The sequence below is a fragment of the Catharus ustulatus genome, chromosome 23 (genome assembly GCF_009819885.2).
Source record: "Catharus ustulatus isolate bCatUst1 chromosome 23, bCatUst1.pri.v2, whole genome shotgun sequence".
Taxonomy (NCBI): Eukaryota; Metazoa; Chordata; class Aves; order Passeriformes; family Turdidae; genus Catharus; species Catharus ustulatus.
This window is the reverse complement of record NC_046243.1, coordinates 2,079,022-2,098,706: the sequence shown is the minus strand read 5'-3', so window position 1 is coordinate 2,098,706 and position 19,685 is coordinate 2,079,022. Positions and strand designations below refer to the sequence as shown.

Sequence of the window (19,685 nt, the reverse complement as noted above, 5' to 3'; positions counted from 1 at the left end):
AACAAACAAAACAACAAAACTTTTCTGCAGAATTATACAGAACAACATTGATTTGTTGCCATGTCTCTGTATCAGGGGTGTCAAACCAACAGTTAGATGGGACATAACCCAGCTGCTTCTTGAGCCAAAGCAGCTGAAAGTACAGACGAGAATTTCATTCACTATGGGAGAAGAGGATTTCTCACTGGAGAAGATGATCCCCCAGACTCTAGTGAGTGTTGTGGTGAACCATTTCAATTCCAACAGGGGAGGTTTGCTCCCTGGGATGTTTCTGAGACAGGAGGAACGTGAGGCATGTCCTCTGCGTGGGCCAGGCTGTGCTGGGAGGGGCCTCCACCAAAAGCTGTTTCCACAAACAGTGGCTCCAACAAACAAAACTTAATTAGCAACAACCACCACCACAAAGGCTGAGTGAGAAAACAGTAATAGCCCAAATCAATACAGGAAATTAGTGTGACACGAGCTCCACCTACGAGGTAACAGACTGGGGTTTGCTGAGGATGATGAATCTGGGTAGGAGAGAAGGGATGAGAGGAACCAGGGGAGAAATGTCACAGTCTGAGCCTCAGGGTGCTGTGAGGGGGCAGATGTGCAGCTGAACTATCCACTGCACTGGGCAAAGATATAATCTCAAAAGAAGAAAATGGAAGATAGCAAATATTTCCTGCTTTTGGTCATGCTGTGTCTGGGAATGGAAAACAAATCTGAAGGAAAAATGCAGTTTTGATGTAGTTTATTGACTGAATCCCCAGACCAGGAACTTTACCTTTCTCCTCCAAGTATTGTATTTGTGCTGCACAGAGAAAACATCCTGATAAAATTCTGAATCCACTTCAGGAACATGAACAATGACACCCCCAGCCATGCCAGGAGAGACCAGCCCCAAGCCTCAAAGCTTTCCCAATTCTCTCAGTCCTGTACCTGCATTTGGTCCAAGCACATGAAGGGCTTTTCCCTGCAACAACCTGCCACACTTCCTTCCCTCAGCCTGACACAGAGCAGTTCTGCAGCTGTTGTGATACCATTTTTCATAATTAATTTGTTATTTATAAAACCCAATTATAGAGGTGTGATTGAAATAATTGCTGCCACGTGGTATTTGCCATTGTCCACTGAGTTTTTATGAGATATTACAAAGAAGTCAGAGTGGTTCTGTGTACCTACAACATGCATCCTACAGCAGGCTTTCTAAAAGCATAAAGCAATAAAGCATTGCAAATAAAGAGCATACATCATAGGACAGCAATAAACCTATAAAAATATAGGTTAGCTATAAAAGAAATCAGCCAGAATTCCTTGACAAATGTCTGGGCATTAGAAGAGAGACAGGAACATCCATTGCTGTGGCAGTGTGATGTTGTGCTGGGAGGGCTGTGACCAGGATGAGGTGAGTGGGATGAATTTGTTTTGGGTGACTGTAAACCAGTGCACTAGATCTCAACAGAGATCTCCCTAATTCAGAGCCACCCAACAGAAATTACACGTTTTGTGTTAATAAACAAATGGTCACAAACACTTAGAGGAAGGGTTAAGCTTCCTGCCACTGCCAAGCATCTCCCTTTGGCAAATTAAGGCTTGCAACCACCCATGGAAAGCAGGTACTCCCTTCCAAGGTGACACCCACCATGTCAGCTATAAATGCAGAGGAGGCTGGCTGGAACTTGGAGCTATGATTCCAGAACAACTGTAAGACCAGCTTTGACTTTTCACCCGAGTTCTTTGCTGCTGCCACCATGAGCTGTGGCTCCAAGCAGCCCCTGAAGAGCTGCCTGCGGGGGAGCAGCGGTGGAGGGGGCAGCTCTCACTCCTCGGTCTCCTCCAGGACAGTCACCTCCAGGACAAGTGGTGGGGGCAGGTTTTCTGGCAGCAGTTGTGGAGGAGGAAGCTCCAGGAGCAGCTGTGCTGGGGGAGGTGGTGGTGGCTATGGAGGAGGAATGAGCAGCAGCAGCTGGGGAGGAAGGCTGGGTGGGTATGGAGGGGGAATGGGCCACAGCAGCGTGGGAACGGGCTTCAGGTCAGGAGGGAGCGGCTTTGGGGGAGCTTATGGAGGAGGCTTTGGTGGAGGTGGTGCTGGTTTCAGTGCTGGCAGCTTTGGCAGTGGTGGCTTTCACGGAGGGAATGTGGGAATTCTCGCCTACGATGAGAAGCTGACCATGCAGAGCCTCAATGAACGCCTGGCTTCCTACATGGAGACAGTCAGGAATTTGGAAAAGGAAAATGCTCAGCTTGAGCAGTTAATCAGGGAGTGGTACCAGAAGCAAGGTCCTATTGGCCCAAAGGACTACAGCCACTATTATGGACAAATTGAAGAACTTCAAAAACAGGTAGGATGTTTTTGTCCAGAGAAGTTTAACCACTGACAGACTGAGAGCTTCACAGGGAATGTTTTCATAATTTGTTGTTTCTCTTCTAGATTGTGGCTGCAGCTGTGGAAACCCACAAGGTGCTTTTGGACCTGGATAATACAAAGATGACTGCAGAAGACTTTAGAATAAAGTAAATATACATTTCTATTTTACAGGCACTGACTTCCTTCCTCCTGCTTTCCTGAACTTAGTTTCATAGATTCATTCCATAAACAAATATCAATCCACAGGGACTTGGCTTCCTTCTGCTTCCACAGCAGTGCAACTGAAATAATTTGTGAAACTTCAATTTTTTTAGTTTTCTTAGAGTGATCTTTGACAGGAATGCTGCCTATGGCTGCAGAGCCAGAGTCTACAAAAAGTTTTATTTTTAAGGAAATAAAAATTGGGATTTTCTGTCACTGAAAGTCAGGTTGACCAGATAGATGGAATCCACACAAAGTTGCAGTAAGAAGAGATGATGAAAGAGACCACAAAACACATTTTAATATTAAAGCTTGATATTAATATTAAACTTACATTTATTTAGTATAAAGAACAATAACTTTATGTTATTAAGTATATATTATTAATTAAATGTTAAGTACTAGCTGATTATTTCCTAATTGTGATGGCTGAGAGATGCTGCGTGCTCCAAAGTACAGACACAAAAGCAGACACTGACCCAGCAATAAGTGAATTTTCCATAAATAATGTCACTTAGAGGAGAATGAGGTGCCAGGAGCAGGGCTGACCCCTCTGCACTGTCCCTGGCACAGGTATGAGATGGAGACTGGGCTCAGGCAGAACGTGGAGGGCGACCTCAACAGCCTGCGGCCCTTGCTGGACAACCTGACCCTGACCAAGTCTGACCTGGAAATGCAGTTTGAGTCTCTGAAGGAGGAGATCATCGACCTCAAGAAGAACCACGAGGAGGTAAGAGCCAGCTCCTTGAAATGCACACTGGAGATGTGCTTGAAACGCTGACCAAGGGGCAGGGCAGGCCCCTGAGCTCAGCCCCCTCAACAAGCACTGACTGGGAAGTCAAGGCTAAAAAAGTACAACACAACCCCCCCAAAGATAGATAGATAGATGGATGGATGGATGGATAGATAGATAGATAGATAGATAGATAGATAGATAGATAGATAGATAGATAGATAGATAGATAGATAATGTTGTTGAAAGGCTCCATTTATGTTCATTGCCCTTGGGCCTGGGTTTTCCCTGCAGGAAATGAAACTGCTGCAATCCCAGTCCAATGGGGATGTGGATGTGAAGATAAATGCTGCTCCAGGAGAGGATCTGCTGAAAAAACTGAATGAGATGAGGCAAGAATACGAAGCCATTATTCAGAAAAACCGTGCAGAGGTTGAAAAGTGGTATGAAAGCAAGGTAAATGCTGACAACTCTTGGTAAGAACTTCTTGTAGAGGAATGACACAACATTAATTGCTTTTACAAAATAATGGTTGAGTCTCATTGGTCAAAATGAAGTCAGTCACAAGTGGGCTTGAACTGCTCTGGCAGAGCTACTCAAGCAAGTTTAACAGCCCCATTCTAGCAGAGGCCCTTCTGCAAATTGTTGTGTTCCAGATGGTCCCATGATAAACTGCCATGCTGGCTCTGTAAGTAAAACTCAGAATCTCCTAATCCCTACATTAATTTTTCAGATGGAAGAAGTGAGTCAACAAGTCCACTCAAGTACCCAGGAAATAGAATCAAGCAACCAACAGATCTCTGTGCTGAGACGTGAATTCCAGAGCCTGGAAATTGAGCTGCAGTCGCAGATCAGCCTGGTAAGGTCACAACTGCTCCTCATCCAGATGTGCAAAGAACTGAGGAGCTGCTGGAATGGCAGGATGTGACATTCCAGCTGGGACAGTCAGTGAGGATTTTTGGTGCATCCAATACCATGTGGGACTTTATGTTGGGCATAAGAATGATCTAATGTTGGTGTCATGCTAGGGGAAAGCAAGACAGCACACATGGGGAACTTCTAGAGAAGAGGCCATTTATTGACCAAAATGCAGATATATTTATAATGAGGATCACAAAGCCCAGGCAGAACAGAAAATTATTGGACAAAATAAGAAAACCATTTCTGTCACATACTCACAGTCCAGTTACTTCTAAAACAACAGGTGTATAATCTATGTTCTTCTCTTTCTGCCTGGGAACATCCACAGCCCCAGAGCTGTGTATTCAAAACAACCTGGGAAGGTTTTCGCTATCTTTGAGAAATAAGAACTGTGTACTTTTCACAGCCTGAGAAAACCCTGACTGAAAATTTCCTAGGCCACAAACAGTGCCTACAATCTAATCCTGCCACATCCCCACAAACACTGCATTGTTTCCCCTTGCAGATTGACTCTCTGCAGTCCAACCTGGAGGACACAGAACGGCGCTATAACATGCAGCTGCAGCAGATCCAGGGCATGATCGGGCCCTTGGAGGAGGAGCTGGCCAGCATCCGCTGTGAGATGGAGAGCCAGAACGAGGAGTACAAGATGCTGCTGGGCATCAAGACCCGCCTGGAGCAGGAGATCCAGCAGTACAGGGCTCTGCTGCAGGAGGGGCAGCAGGGTGTTAGGTACAGATATCAGTTAATTGACTTCCTAATTAACTTCCTGTACTCAGCACTGGTGTGGCCACACCTCAGTTTAGGGAGGACATTGAGCGCATCCAGAGGAGGCAACGAGGATGGTGAGGGGCTTGGAACACAATGAGGAACAACTGAGGGAGCTGGGATGGTTCAGCCTTGAGAAAAGGAGGCTCAGGGGTGACCTTATCACGCTTACAACTCCCTGAAAGGTGATTTTAGTCAGGTGGGGTTGGTCCCTTTCTCCAGGCAGCACTGACAGAACAACAGGACACAGTCTCAAGCTGCAACAAGGGAAAATTAGGCTGGATGTTAAGAAAAAGTTTTTCACTGAAAGAGTGATGAAGTACTGGAATGATCAGCCTGGGGAGATGGTGGAGTCACCATCCCTAGATGTGTTTAAAAACAGACTGGATGTGGCACTGGGTGCCATGGTCTAGTTGGGGTGTTAGGGCATGAGTTGGACTCAATGATCTTGAAGGTCTGTTCCATCCCAGTGATTCTGTGAATTCTGTGAACTTTCTATCAATGCAATCAGGGAAAGAGGAACAACAATGTTTGTATTAGGAACTGGTGCAAGGGATTAATCTTCAACATATTTACTACAAGCACAAGAATTCACATGGAATCTAAATCTTAGCTGGCAGCATGCAAAGCTGTACTTTTACCAAAGTGTTTAGAATTGTAATTTGCCATTTCTTCCCCTAAGTACCATCAGGAAGTGCCATTATTTGAGAAAATGAAAGGTAAGAAAGAAATAACACACCCTTTCCTCCTTACAGCACTTCACAGGGAGGAGCTGGTGGTGGATCTTCAGGAGGAGGAGGAGGAGGAGGAGGAGGAGGAGGTCATGGAGGAAGTAGTGGAAGAGGAAGCTGTTGGTCCCCAAGTGGACGAAGCAGTGGAGGAAAAACCGGAGGATCCTATGAAAGATCTTCCTCTTCTGAAAGTGGAGGAGGAGGGAGTGGAGGAAGAACAGGAGGTGGAACCTGTGGTAAAACTTCAGGTGGAGGAGGTGGCAGTGGTGGTGGAGGAGGAGGGGGTAAATCCTGCCTCTCCCGCTCTTCATCTTCCCAGTCCCAGCCTGGCGACTCTTGTGAAAGCCCAGGTAAAAATGGAATTTAAAAATACATCCTGCAATTCACAATTCTCTCTGAATAGCAGGAAAGGATATAACAATTTCCTTCCTGGAAATATTTTTTGCTGGTTTTTTCCTGGTCTAGTTTTAAGGCCACTCTGACATTTGTTCTTAGTGACAAATCAACCTGAGCAGCACAAAGGATGGCATGAAGGGTTGTGTCAGAGGATGGTGAAAAGAGGAAATGGAGGGGGAAAAGGGAAAAAATGGTGCCAAATCCAAAGAATGCAGGGAAACAGGAAAGTCAGAAATTAGAAATGTCACTGGCATTAAGCAGGGGTTGGTTAAAGCAGGGTGGAATAGTTGGAACACTTGAGACATTTAAAGTATTAGGGGCATTGGCTGCAAAATACTGAAGCAGCAAAAGGTGGAGAGTGACCAAAGGGTCTGATCCATATCTGATTTCCTGGCTCTGGTTCCAGGAAGTGCTGAAAACATGAAGCTCTGCCTGGAAGGAAACAAAACATTGGAGAGAGGAGCAGCCATGGAGGAGGTGTCTGAAGCCATAAAACAGATGAGACGGGGTAAGGGTACAGGTCCTGGCAGCACCTGGCAGACAAAAGCCCAAAAATGGTGAAAATGAGCAGGAAGATGTAATTTTTAAAAAGATTCAATTCCACTTTGGATTTTTAACGAAAAGATGGAAAACTGTCCTGCTTTGAGGTTTCTATTTACTCCTTGTAATGACCAGGTTCAGTCAGGCTCTGTCCCAAACACAATTTCCACTGCAGACTGACAGTCAGCCGTGACATGAGAGTTGGCTCTCGCCCAAAAGGCCTGAAGTCATCAGTGCAAACAGCAGGAACAGACACTCCTGATGCTGAAAACAAGGCAGTGAATTCAGGATTTTGTGTCATGAGAGAGATTATTTAGTAAAATTTGGTGTAGATGAGCTCTAGTTTTTAAAAAATTCCGACATAAGCTTTGCAAACTCCTCCGCAAAATTTTGTTCCTCTGATCAAACATCCTCTGCCCTGCAACACTTCAACATATATTAATGTTTGGTAGGCAAGATTAAAGCATGTTATGTGCCATCTCTCTTCCACTTATAAAAATCTACTGTAAATATCTGTACACACACAAATGCAGATTTTAAGTTCACCTGTATCCCAAATTTAAATTTAAATTTAAAGTGACTTGATGGCTGAGAACAGAAGCAGATCCATGTAGTTAATTGCTAAATCTGCAGGAACTCTGTATAAACTCAGGTCTGACACTGCCTGGACCTTTCCAGAAGGCTGGGAACAACCCTGGTGCACTGAGAGCTGCACGGGTGATACTTAGAAAGTAGAATAAAGTTAAAAATGTGGAATTCTCTGTTTTCCTCCATCTTTCAACAGGGAGTTTTAGAAGGGCTGAGGAGTGATCAGCAAGACCAGCACCTTCCACTGCACCTCCCAGTGAGGCCTTTGGAGCAAGCAAGACTCCACTGAGCAGGGCTGAACGTCCCCTGCCACGAGCAGGAGCCAACACTCGTCCACTCATCAACACTGCTCACTCCAGGGGCTCCTCAGAGCTCTCTGCATGTCCTGTCTGCTTCTTCCAGCTGGGTTTCTGGTCCAAATCACTGTTACCTGAGTTAATCTCTACTGTGATTGGTGTTCCTGTGGAATAAATGCTAATAAATCTTTGCTTCTCTCTGATGCAACCACAAAGTTGTGTCTGGTCCAAGCTCCTTTGGCAGAGATTTTTGTTTGAATCAGTTACAAATATCAAGCCCTACCTCTGGATGCACAATGATGTGTCAGATTACCCACGAGACCCGAAGTTTGCAGTGACATATTCACCACTTAAGCCTCACTGGGCAAAACTTTGCAGTCTGCACTGCCAGGAACAATGTTCTACTCAGTCAAAACCATTCTGCTATTGATTTCCATCAGGGACAAGAGGGTGGGTTTAAAGGAACTGACTATTCCCTACAAAACCCCTTTAAAATATGAGCTCTGCTGGGAATTTCACTTGAAAATAACCCAGAAGTTTTCTCACAACACCTGCTCACAGATCCATCCTTTCCCCTGTGCACTTCTCCCCTCACCTGCTTAAGCCCAAACAGAGTGATCACTCCATGAGCCTTTCTCTCTCAGTTTTACAACCATGAGGTTTGGTTTTTTCCCTCTGAGGAAGGCACCAGCCATGGGAGAATGTTGGGAAACACACACTGAGTGGGAGACCGTGGGAACGGGAATCCTGAACGCCCGAGTTCCAGGCAGATCTGTGCCAGTGATTCACGGTGTTGCCTTATGCTGGGCTTTCAGCCATGAATTACTACTGGAAAACAACAAAAAAAATCTGATTTTTTTTTTTTCCTGACCATAGTCTCTCTGGGGGCTGGAGGAGCCAGCTCAGCTGCATGAAGGACTCCTGCACACACAGCCATGGCAGGGTTGTTTACCAGGATACCCCCAGCTCCCACCTGTTGCAAAATCATCTTCTTCATTTTTAATCCCCTTGTAGCATCACATCTTGTCTCTGTTTTGCTCCTTGTCCCCTGAGCCTACTTTCTCCAATTGCTCTGCTAGTTTTCCACTTCTGGCAGGTGGTGACAGCTGTTTCTCAGATCTGTCTCTTCAGCCCAAATTAAGGAATACTCCCAGTCCAGGAGCCCTGCTTCTCATATCTCCTCTAGCAGCCTGCCAATTAACCTCAAAAATGTTCCTGCTCAGGAGCAGTGCGTGCTTCCTGGCTGTCCCAAGGTGATTTACAGGCCATCACCTGGCCTCTGGCCTCACAGTGACACCCAGCAGGCTGTTGGGGTGGTTGGATATGATTTACTCAGCCTGTCCATGCTGGAGTTCACTGCTCTGTCACTGTGGCACCACTGACACCTCTTGCTCCTGTCTTTCTTTCCAAAAATATAACTTACTTTTAGCATTTTACTGCTGGTTATCGAATTCTCAGGCATCTCTGCATTTAACCTTGCAGAGGAAATTCTCTTGTATTGATCCCTGGGGGAGCAAAGCAGAAACTGAATTTGGAGCGTGGGAAGGGCAGTGAGGCAGTTCAGGGGCTGAGAACCCAGGGCTGAGCACAGACATGCAGAGGGTGCAGCGTGTTGCAATACTCAGTGCAGTTCTGCTGCTGATTTAAATGCTTATTTTGATATGTTATAATAAGTAAAAATTTCCGAGCCATATGGATAAATAATCCACTACTACTGCTTTTGCAACTCAGCATTGATTGTGCTGTTTTTTCTTTATCTAAAATCTGTGGTTTTCTTGACAAGATGTTTTTATAATGGTTATACATTTAATGAGTCTGCATCTACAATCAGCTTCATAATATGGTTTATTGCAGGCTGTGGTATGTGACTAAATACAAATCACCAATAAACTCATGAAACCCCCTGCTTAATCATGGCATTAGCACTCATTACAGACAAAAAGCAGACAGAAATGAGATGGTTTCTCACCAGACCCCAGAATAAAAAGCCAATTTTAAGGATTCTTTCCTTACTACATTTTGCATTACAAAATCTGCACCTGGATTATCATTGGCACTTGCTTATTGAGGAAACAGTCTTACATGGAGGAACAGAGCTGGAAAACTCAAAGCATTGCAAAGCAGGAGTGAAAAATACAAACACTGTAGTGTCAGGTGTCAAAAACAGGCTTAAAGTGGGACAGCAGCAATACTGAGGGGTGAGGAGAACTTTGCACTTTTTATTTGCATGCATCTCATTAGTCATTAATCAGCATAATAACCTTTAATTTTATGAGCACAAAGTGTTGCAATTCGGATACTTATCTGGTGCTCCTATTAGCACTCTGAGAAGGTAATTGTGGGACGTGTTGGAACAGGATCTTCAGAGCAACCTTAGGCAAAAAGCAACGTGCACACACTCCTGAGTGTTTGGCTCCAGAGCTGCCAAGCAATCCATGTGTCCATTTGAAAGCAGAGATGTAATTTCCAAATTGCCTCTGTGTATATTGTGCTGATGTCTCCTTTGTTGAGCATTCATTGTCAGCCCTGTTAATTGCCAAATGCTACCCAGGACATCTTCATGGGCTGCAGGATGAGTACAGCAAGTAAATCATGTGCTGTGGGGGAAGGCAGAGCCCACCTGGGCTGTCCCTGAGTGTGTAAATCCTCTGCAGAGCTCAGCCCAGCAGGACCTTCCAGATTTCCATGGATTTCCTCCTTCCCCACCCCACATGAGCAGAATGTCCCACACCAGTGGCTCTGCCAGCTGGGATCCCAGTGTCCCTGTGCTGCTCACAGGACCCTGCACTGACCAGATGTGGGTGTCCACAGCTGCTGCACAGCCCAAAAGAACTGAGGTATCTGAACCTCAGAGAGAGGCAGAACCCTGTTCTGACTGTGCTGTTCTGTTTTGGTACCAGCAAAATGAATTATTCCAATCTAATTGCCTTCACCCTGTAAGAGACTGGGGAAATGACAGTGGGACAGCTCTGATTGTGGCTCAGAAACTGCTAGAAAAACTGAGAAGAAGGAATTAGCAGCCTGCAAAGTGTCCCCAGCTGTGGGGCACACACATCCTGACCCACAGCTCTCACAGCTAAGTGGCAAAGGCTCTGTGGGGATTTTTAGGATCTGAGGAACAGCTGTTCTTCCTATCAGCCTCACTGTGTGGAAGGTCCAGGTTATCCCTGCACAAAAGGTTGTGCTGGGGGAATGCTGGAGGTTTTAAACTTCACAGGCAAGCCCTCTGCTTTCTTGTTTGCTTTGCTGTGTCTAATCTAAATTTTTCAGAAACTACAGTGATTTCACTCCAGTGATTTCACACCAGTGATTTCACTAGAACATGAAGCACTGAAGCAGGAATGAGTGAGCACCATCTCTGAGGTGAAAACAGACCCTCTCTTCTTATAAAAATTTCTGATAAGAGTGATGGGAAGAACATTAAATAGATGAAAAGAAACCTGAGGCAGCAGAATGACATTGAGTTAAGGGAAATGTTTCAATTTCTCAGCACACAAGCACAAAAGGGAGAACACATTTTCTCCAGGTCTGTTTGGAATGCAGCAGCTCCAGCCTGTTGGAAAAGTCTCCCAGTTGTGCAGCACGGGCTGCTCCCAGGGTTTGTCATCACTCTGGTGATGGGGAGTCACTTCTTTGATACTGATCACAGAGACCTGATTAAAAGGAGCACAATAACAGAGTGAGAGCGCAGGAACATCAGCAGGGCTGAGCTGTGGCAGGTGCTGGGCTGGGGGAGAAGCACAGCTGGAACATTCCGGCACTCTGAGCCCCAGCACTGCCGGTGGATGCAGAAATAAAGGTCCTTACCCTGCCCTCGCTGGGAAACAGAAATGTTATATAAGGTATGGATGCTGCTTCAATACAGAAACATTGATGATTCAACTGTGCATCACATGACAATCCTAAACCTGATGGTTCCTTTTTAGGTAATTCCATAAATTTATATAATCTATATAATATATTAGTGAAAAGCACTAGAGAACAGAAATCTTTAAATCTTTAATCTTTTAATCAGCTCAGAAATTAAAAATTCATTCTGTTCCACAGAGCAGATCTCTGCTTTACAAGTATTTGCACAGTCAAATATTTTAAAATAAAATAAAAAAAATATTAAATCAATCAGGAGGGAATTCAGTGTGTGCAAATTTACAGGAACTACTAACAAAAACAAAATAGCAGCAATGCTAAACACAAAACAGGAACATCCCACGAGCATGTGACTGAGAAGTTACCTTGGATCTATAGGTAAAATCTGTAATTTATGATCCTCCTTTATATACAAAGAGTAATAACAATACAAAGCTAAAATGGAATGTCAAGGTGAGTGGAAGTTCTCCACCCTTAGTGGTTTGAATCTTTCTTTGATGTTATTTTTTAAAGTATTTTCCAAGACTGCAATAAAACTTGTCCTTATCAGAAGAACTCTCCCATATGGACAAATCTCTGAATAGTTACATATGGAAAAAGACAACAGTAAAAAATAGGAAATAATGTGGGTTCTCAGAAGAGAAATAAACAGATTAAGATATTGTTTTGGCAATTTTTTTACTCCTTCTTTAATCATTTCAGGGAATTCTGCATTTACTATCACTAAGAAACCCACAGATCTTCTATCTGGGCTATGAAAAGCATGTTTAGGGAACATACCTGGAATCACTGATGGGAATTTGAACATGATAATCAATTTTACTCACCACAGCAGAGTTTGTAACAAAGGGTCCCACTGACCAAAGCAGCATTACCCAAACCCAGAGGCAAAACAGCATGAAAAAAGAAAAGAAACATTTTGCCTGTAGCAAACTCCATCTTTCTGCACCAATAACAGCCTGTGCTAAAGCCCAGAAACTGTTTGTGCTGCTGAGGTGTCACTACCAGCCTCCAGCTGAGAATCAGGAGAAATTATTCCATCACCAAACTGCTCAGAATCTTTCATCATCTTTCAGCCATTGAGAGATCAAATAGCAAGATAAAATCGGGAGGTTTTGAAAGCAATTGTGTAAGCAGCAATAGAGCAATGCTGGCACAGATGTGGCACAAAGGCCAGGACAAAGGATGCGGTCAGGAAATGTTAAATAATCTGGATTTACAATCAACATCCCACCAAGGCAGCCTGTGGAAAGCAAGGATTCTGCTGCATTGTCACCTCCAAGGCCAGCAGAGCACAAATGGCAGCTCCTCTGCTCCTGCAGCTGAGCTTTGGGGGAGATTGCCACATTTCATTAGTACCTGCAGTCATTAAAGGCTCCATAACCCCACAGAGAGGAGGGCAGGCGATGAAGACATTTCAGACAGAACAGAACTGGCACTGCAAACTGTGCATGAGCTCCAGGGCAAACTGGGACAGCTTGGGTCCATCTAGAGCAAGACACAAATGCTGGTGGTGTGCTGGTACTTGCACATCTCAGACACTCAGCTTTGGCATCCAACCCACCTAGTGAGGATGGAAACTCTTCCATCTGGGGAGTTCAGTGTTGCCCCATTTCTTTTGTGGTCTCAACAGTCTTGTTTCTACTAATTTGTGTAAAAAGTCTTTCAGCTCTTCTCTCAGAATGCTATTTTAATCTCAAATCTTTGCTTTAAGAACAGTAGATATAATTAGTTTATCACCTACAATATATGACACATTAACAATAGAGGGAATGAGCTGCTTTATATTAAATGATAAAAAAGTCTTCCCACACGCTCATTTTTAAATCATTGTCTGCAATAAAACAACTTCTAATTGGGATACAATTGACATTATAATACAATTAACACATCCTTATCTACCTTCTATTTTAGACCACCAGTGAAAAAAGTCCAATATTATTTTTATGTTTGAATTCTAGGACTTGGCTGGCTGTGTGCTGCCTTAGCGCTTTCTTCACAAAGGAGGGATTTTGACTTTTAAACAATAATCCCTCTGCATTCCTTGAAATAGCCTGTTCATGTTAAATAAGGTGTTCTCTGAGTGCTGGCAGGGATTCACGAGTTGGACAATCTTTATAGACCAGTCACACAATCCTATTACTAAAACTCTTGCATTAGCATGTATGGTGAGAAATGGAACAAAAGCTGTGTAGAAAATGAAATGCACCAAGTTGGAAAGAGCAAAAGAGAACAAACAACAGTCTTTAGCAACAGCAGCTACAAAACCTTTGCAGAAGAAACACCTATTCCAGAAATCACTAAATGAAAATAACGCTGCCCAAAAGAAGAGAGATGTTGAACTTTCACCAAGCCTCAGAAGCCCCACTGTGGGCTGGATTGCCTGAGATAGCTGCACAAAAATACTGTTCAGCAAATTATTCTTGGCACAAACAAGAAGTTTGGTAAATGCCCTGGGAGAAGGAAACACCCTGGTGGTGACACCCAGTGTCAAATGTATAAATAGAGAGAGCTGGGGATGAAAATTTGCAGTCCTGAAGCTTATCAGGCTGTGCAGCTATATTTGCGCTTGCGGTTTGACTCCTGCCTGCTGTCACCATGAGCTGTGGCACCAAATCTTCGAGCAGCACCATCAGAATTAGCAGTGGAGGAGGAGGAGGTGGTGGTGGTGGTGGTGGAAGATGCAGTGGTGGAGGCGGTGGAGGGGGTAGGTCTGGTGGATACTCCTCAGTGTCCTCACGAAGATACACCTCTTCTGGAGGCAGCGGGGGCTTTTCTGGGAGAAGCTTTGGTGGAGGAGGCTCCAGGAGCAGCTATGGGGGAGGCTTCAGCAGTGGCAGCTGTGGCAGGATCAGCCGCAGCAGCTACGGGGGCAGAATGAGCGGGGGCAGTTACGGAGGAGGAATGAGCTGCGGCAGCATGGGAGGTGGATTTGGCGGAATGGGAGGTGGTTACGGAGGCGGTGGATACGGTGGAGGTGGATTTAGTGGTTTTGGGGGCAGTGGTGGCTTTGGTGGTGGTGGCAGCTATGGTGGAGGCAGTTTTGGTGGCATGGGTTTTGGGGAGGATTCTGGTTTGCTCTCCACAAACGAGAAGTTGACCATGCAGAACCTCAACGACCGCCTGGCGTCGTACATGGATAAAGTGCGGCGCTTGGAGGAAGAAAATTCCCAACTTGAGCATCTGATCAGGGAGTGGTACAAAAATCAAGCTCCCTCTCAGAGCAAGGATTACAGCCAATATTACAGAACAATTGAAGAGCTGCAAAACCAGGTATGATGTACTTTGACTAACTTGGAACAGGTTCTTACTGGAATGGCACTTTCCTCATGCAGCACAAGGTGATATTCTCCTTCCTGGAAGTAGAGTGGTGTGGGGACCAGCTCCTGTGCACATGCTCTGCCACATGTGCATTTGGGGCAGGAAGCATTGCTGGGTGCAGTGGCAGATCAGCACCAGTGCCCCATCCCTGTGCCATGCTCCCTTCAATGCTGGGCTGCTGCTCGCACGTTCCTCACTCTTGAACAGCAGAGCTAATCCTTGCTTGTGTTGTGGTATTATTGCCATTTTAATTAGATGTTTTTGTGAATATACAGGATGGGCCAGCATGTGCAGCTAGTCTCATTCCAGCCCTCAGCTATTTAACAGTCATGTATCTCTTGTGATGTATGTATGTCTTGTCATGCATGTTCTTGTGTGAACTTGGCTGTTCTCAAAAGTAATGGAAATTCTGCTTTCCCTCTGTTTTTTGTTAGTTGGGTTGGAGTTTTTGTTTCTTTTTTCATTTTTAATGAGGAGTTATTCTTTCTTATAAGGTATTTTAATGAGTATTTGTAAACACAAATTATTACTGTAAACCAATATTATTTTATCTGGAAGCAATAAACTCATCTCTCTCAATAGTTCCTGTGGCTCTACTGAGGCTTGAAGGCTTGACATTGCCATAATCCTCTTCTGCAAGGTGTTTGTGCATAGATGTTTCTTGTCTCTGTCTGAAAAGACAACTGACTGAATAACATCTGCCCCCTCCCTTTCAGATTGTTGGTGCAAATGTGGATCTCAATAGGATGCTTCTTGACATGGACAACACCAGAATGACTGTGGATGACTTCAGACTGAAGTGAGTCATTGCCTTCCTGGCTCCATCCACTTTACCTCCCTTTATCCCCAGGAGTTTCCACTGCCAATTAATCTTTGTAGAAGCTGGAGACTTTTGGCTACAATCACAGAATAGAGAATTGTTGGGGAAAGCATGCTGAGAAGGATTGCTTATTATTTTTCTCCAGACAAGTTCTTGAAGAGACACATTTAAGGGACTCCATTCTAAGTTTCTCCATCCTTACATGTAGGTTTATAAGCATAATCCTCATGGTATAAATCTCATAGAGAGAAACTTTACTGAAATCAAACACAGCTATTGGAGAAATCAGACAGATCTTCTTCTAAGATTTGACCAGAGATGTAAGATGGGAACTGTCCATAGCTGAGATACCAAACAAAGAGGTCTGGCAGCACTTTTACTCTCTTTCTTGTCTGTCATTCAGGTATGAGACTGAATACACTCTCCACCAGAGTGTGGCAAGTGATATCAATGGATTGCGCCCACTTTTGGATCAACTGACTCTGTCCAGATCTGACTTGGAGACACAGTTTGAGTCCCTGAAAGAGGAACTGATCTTCCTGAAGAAGAACCATGAAGAGGTAAGTTCCTTCACACTTCAGTAATTAAGGGCAACACAACACTCAAAGAATTTCCCCTTGTTTTTTCCACTAGCAGTAACCAGGTTTTGGGCACAGGTTTTGATCATCCAACTTGACACAAGCCAGCTTTGATGTTGAGGAATGTGTAGAATGTGTAATTCTCTGTGTCATGAGAAACCAGGTCAACACCTGAGACCAGGGGAATGAACAGCTTCCAGTACAAACTACATTTTCACTCATGGAAGGAAAATTGGATGGGCTATATGGAGGAGTCAAAAGAAAGCATTTTTACTTTCCTCAATGATATTTCCCACTGAGAAGAAAAGATTCCCAGTGCATAGAACTCCTTAAAACCCTGTGGAGGCAGTGCCAGGGTCACTGTGCATGCAGCCCTAGAGCCTCAGGAATGGCAGAACTGTTCCATGGCAAGGGCAGGCAAGGCCCTTTTTCTGGAGTCATGGGCTGTGTGAGGATCTCTGTCCTTTTCCTTCCCTTCATTTGAACTGTTACATGCCATTGTAGGATGCCATTCCTCCTTACCTTCACCCACTGAGAACCTCATGGGGTTTTTGTGACTTTTTTTCAGGAAATGAGAGGACTGCAAGGCCAGTCTGGTGGAGATGTCAGTGTGGAGGTCAATGCTACTCCTGGCATTAACTTGATGGAAAAATTGAATGAAATGCGCTGCGAGTACGAGAGGCTCATTGAGAACAACCGGAAGGAGGTGGAAAGCTGGTATGAAACCAAGGTAAAGCACAGGCAGGCTTTGGTAACTCAATCTTTCACAAAGTATCACAAAATACTGGATCTATTCACAGCCAGTGGAAGGCAACTTATCATGTGTTATTTAAGGGACAATAAATTTTAAATTATTTTAGGGAGTTTCCTACAGCAGGTCAGTCCTGGAATATCAGTTATGTGGTAAAACAAGTAAAGCCTCTGTGTTCCAGCAGCCAGTGAATTACCAAGCTGTTGGTTTATTGGAAATAAACAATCTGTATGCATCTTTATTCTTATTAATTGATTTCCTGATGCTTTTACGATAACCCCACAATGTTTTCTAATTATTAAAAATGCCTCAATTTTGGATGTTAATTTTTCAGATGGAAGAAGTTAATCAACAAGTCCACTCAAGTGGCCAGGAGATACAATCAAGCAACCAGCAGATCTCTGAGCTGAGGCGTGAATATCAGAGTCTGGAAATTGAGCTGCAGTCACAGATCAGCATGGTAAGGAAAGGCATTTTATTCACCTGTGACACAGTTTGTATGTGAGAAGAAGAGTTACAGACAGCAAGCAATCCATCCAAGGAGAATGAGATAATGGATGATTTATCTTCAATTACACACTTTTCTTTGAGGATTTGTGAAGATCTCCTGTTTCAGCACATCCCCACTAACACTGCATTTTGTTTCCCCTTGCAGATTGACTCTCTGCAGTCCAACCTGGAGGACACAGAACGGCGCTATAACATGCAGCTGCAGCAGATCCAGGGCATGATCGGACCCTTGGAGGAGGAGCTGGCCAGCATCCGCTGTGAGATGGAGAGCCAGAACGAGGAGTACAAGATGCTGCTGGGCATCAAGACCCGCCTGGAGCAGGAGATCCAGCAGTACAGGGCTCTGCTGGAGGAGGGGCAGCAGGATCTTGTGTATGTACTGGCACAACACAGCTCTGTGTGACACCCAGCTGCTGCTTAGGAAATGTAACAGTGGAGATTTGCAAAACAGATTCTGTAATGAAATGAGGCTGATCTTGGCCAATCGCCTCCCAGGTGTGAGGTATTTCATTCTGTTCAGAATAGAACTCGTGTGAAGAAAAATTAATGCAGAAATTCTGAACTACCAGTTTGAGGCTGGACAAGGAAACCCAAGTAAGAGAGCCTGGTTCCAGGAAAGCCAGGAACTGAAAAGGCAGGAAAAACTGTAAGCAAAAAAACCTAAAACCAAACCAACCAGTTTTCCAAATCTTAAAAGTTTCTGAAAGTTCAAGCTACTTCAGCCTCACTTATGCTGTATGCCAGCTTTTCTCAGAAATGGTGCCTGAAACAGCAGCTAGTTTCATTCTTTCTGACTTTGAGCCATACACTGATGTATGTGCCAAGGAATTTCAAGGCAGAATAAGGGGAAAAACAAAAGCTCTTGCACTCAAGTTGAAGTTGAAAGAGAGAATCATTTTTGGCACTGCCTCAGTTGTTTTGCTGTGCAGGGCAGGGTTCTAACCAGCCCAGAGAGCCAGCAGCTGTAGCTCAATGGCTTTTGGCTTAAAAAATGCTATTATTAACTTTTTTTTTTCCTTCTTTCTCTCTCTTTGCAGAATCCCATCAGGAGGATTAGGAGGCATGGGAGGAGGCATGGGAGGTGGTAGAATTGGAGGTGGTGGTTATTCTGGAGGAGGAAGAGGAGGAGGTGGCGGCATGAGCGGTGGATATGGAGGTGGTGGCAGCGGAATGGGAGGAGGAATGGGAGGAGGAATGGGAGGAGGAAGCTGTGGAGGAGGAATAGGAGGAGGAAGTGGTGGAGGAGGAATGGGAGGAGGAAGTGGAGGAATGGGAGGGGGAAGTGGTGGTGGATGCATTGGAGGAGGAGGAAGAACCTCAGGAGGCATCAGCAGCTCCCACTCCTACTCTTCATCTTCCCAGTCCCAGTCCTGCAGGAGTGGCGGTGAAAGCCAAGGTGAGAACTGTGGTATGGGCAGAGTGTTCTCTCCTTCACATCCTCACTAATTTATGCACTAATTTATACCAACACTCTCTCCCAGAGGCAAACAGTACTAAGGATAAACCAAAATTTCTGGAAAGTATTAGATTTACTGTTACTAACAATTCTTTCCTCTTTGTGTGCAAAGGATCAACTCCACTTTGAGAGCACACAGTCCATTTCTATCCCATTTTGTGGGTGATATCAGCTGATCCTGTAGTTTAACCTCAGCTGGTTTTCTTCACCTGTCTCATTTTTTGCAGCCTCATAAATCCCACAGCCTTTGTGCAATGCTGGAGTTTTTCCTTTTTGCTTTTGGAATGCTTATGGCCACTCCCACATAATCCTAATATCTGGGGGATGCTGGTATCTCAGACATCCAGGACTGATGAAGTTCGTGCTTGCTTTGTCTTTAAACAGGATATGGAAGAAAATCTTTTGACTAAGAATCTACACCAAGGATCCTCCACTGCAAGACCTTTCAAAAAGAAACTGGCCCAAATCCGCTGCATTCCCCACACTCCCAAGGAAAGATGATGCTCTCAGCAGTTCCTGGGAGTTGCAGATTCCACCTCTCCCCCTGCCCTGCATGCTCTGTGCTGCTTCTGCCCACAAAGCTCTGCAGTTTCAGTCACTGGCACTCAAACTGCTGCTTTACAGATCCAACCTGGTACTCAGGTTACTCTGAATCAGGAAAATGTCTCTAATAAAATTTAATTTCTGTCTGATGCAACCAGAATCCTGTGTGTGGTTTTTCTTTCCTTCTGTAGATGTAAACACTTAAAAAACACAAAGCCATGCCAAGACACACCTCCAGGTAGAGAGGTTGATGATACACTCCAGTAGTTGATAACAAAATTTAGAATCAAAACACAGTCTCTGAGCTGATCAGAA

The 19,685-nt window shown here is 44.6% G+C and overlaps 2 protein-coding genes across 3 annotated transcripts; both read left to right on the top strand.

Moving 5' to 3' along the window:
* Positions 1-1,733: 1,733 nt before the first annotated feature.
* Positions 1,734-8,665, top strand: LOC117006266 (keratin, type I cytoskeletal 15-like). The gene is made up of 9 exons (XM_033078641.1): positions 1,734-2,324; positions 2,414-2,496; positions 3,125-3,281; positions 3,579-3,740; positions 4,018-4,143; positions 4,711-4,937; positions 5,729-6,054; positions 6,507-6,608; positions 8,604-8,665. The coding sequence occupies exons 1-9, from the start codon at positions 1,734-1,736 to the stop codon at positions 8,663-8,665; spliced, it is 1,836 nt and encodes a 611-aa protein (XP_032934532.1).
* A 5,324-nt stretch (positions 8,666-13,989) lies between these two features.
* Positions 13,990-19,508, top strand: LOC117006567 (keratin, type I cytoskeletal 10-like). Of its 2 annotated transcripts, XM_033079089.1 has the most exons (9): positions 13,990-14,664; positions 15,429-15,511; positions 15,936-16,092; positions 16,679-16,840; positions 17,196-17,321; positions 17,517-17,743; positions 18,409-18,515; positions 18,549-18,767; positions 19,212-19,508. In XM_033079089.1, the coding sequence occupies exons 1-9, from the start codon at positions 13,990-13,992 to the stop codon at positions 19,235-19,237; spliced, it is 1,782 nt and encodes a 593-aa protein (XP_032934980.1). In that variant the 3' UTR covers positions 19,238-19,508. The 2 variants fall into 2 exon arrangements, with proteins under 2 accessions (XP_032934980.1, XP_032934979.1); XM_033079088.1 differs by having other exon boundaries at positions 18,409-18,767.
* Positions 19,509-19,685: the final 177 nt, after the last annotated feature.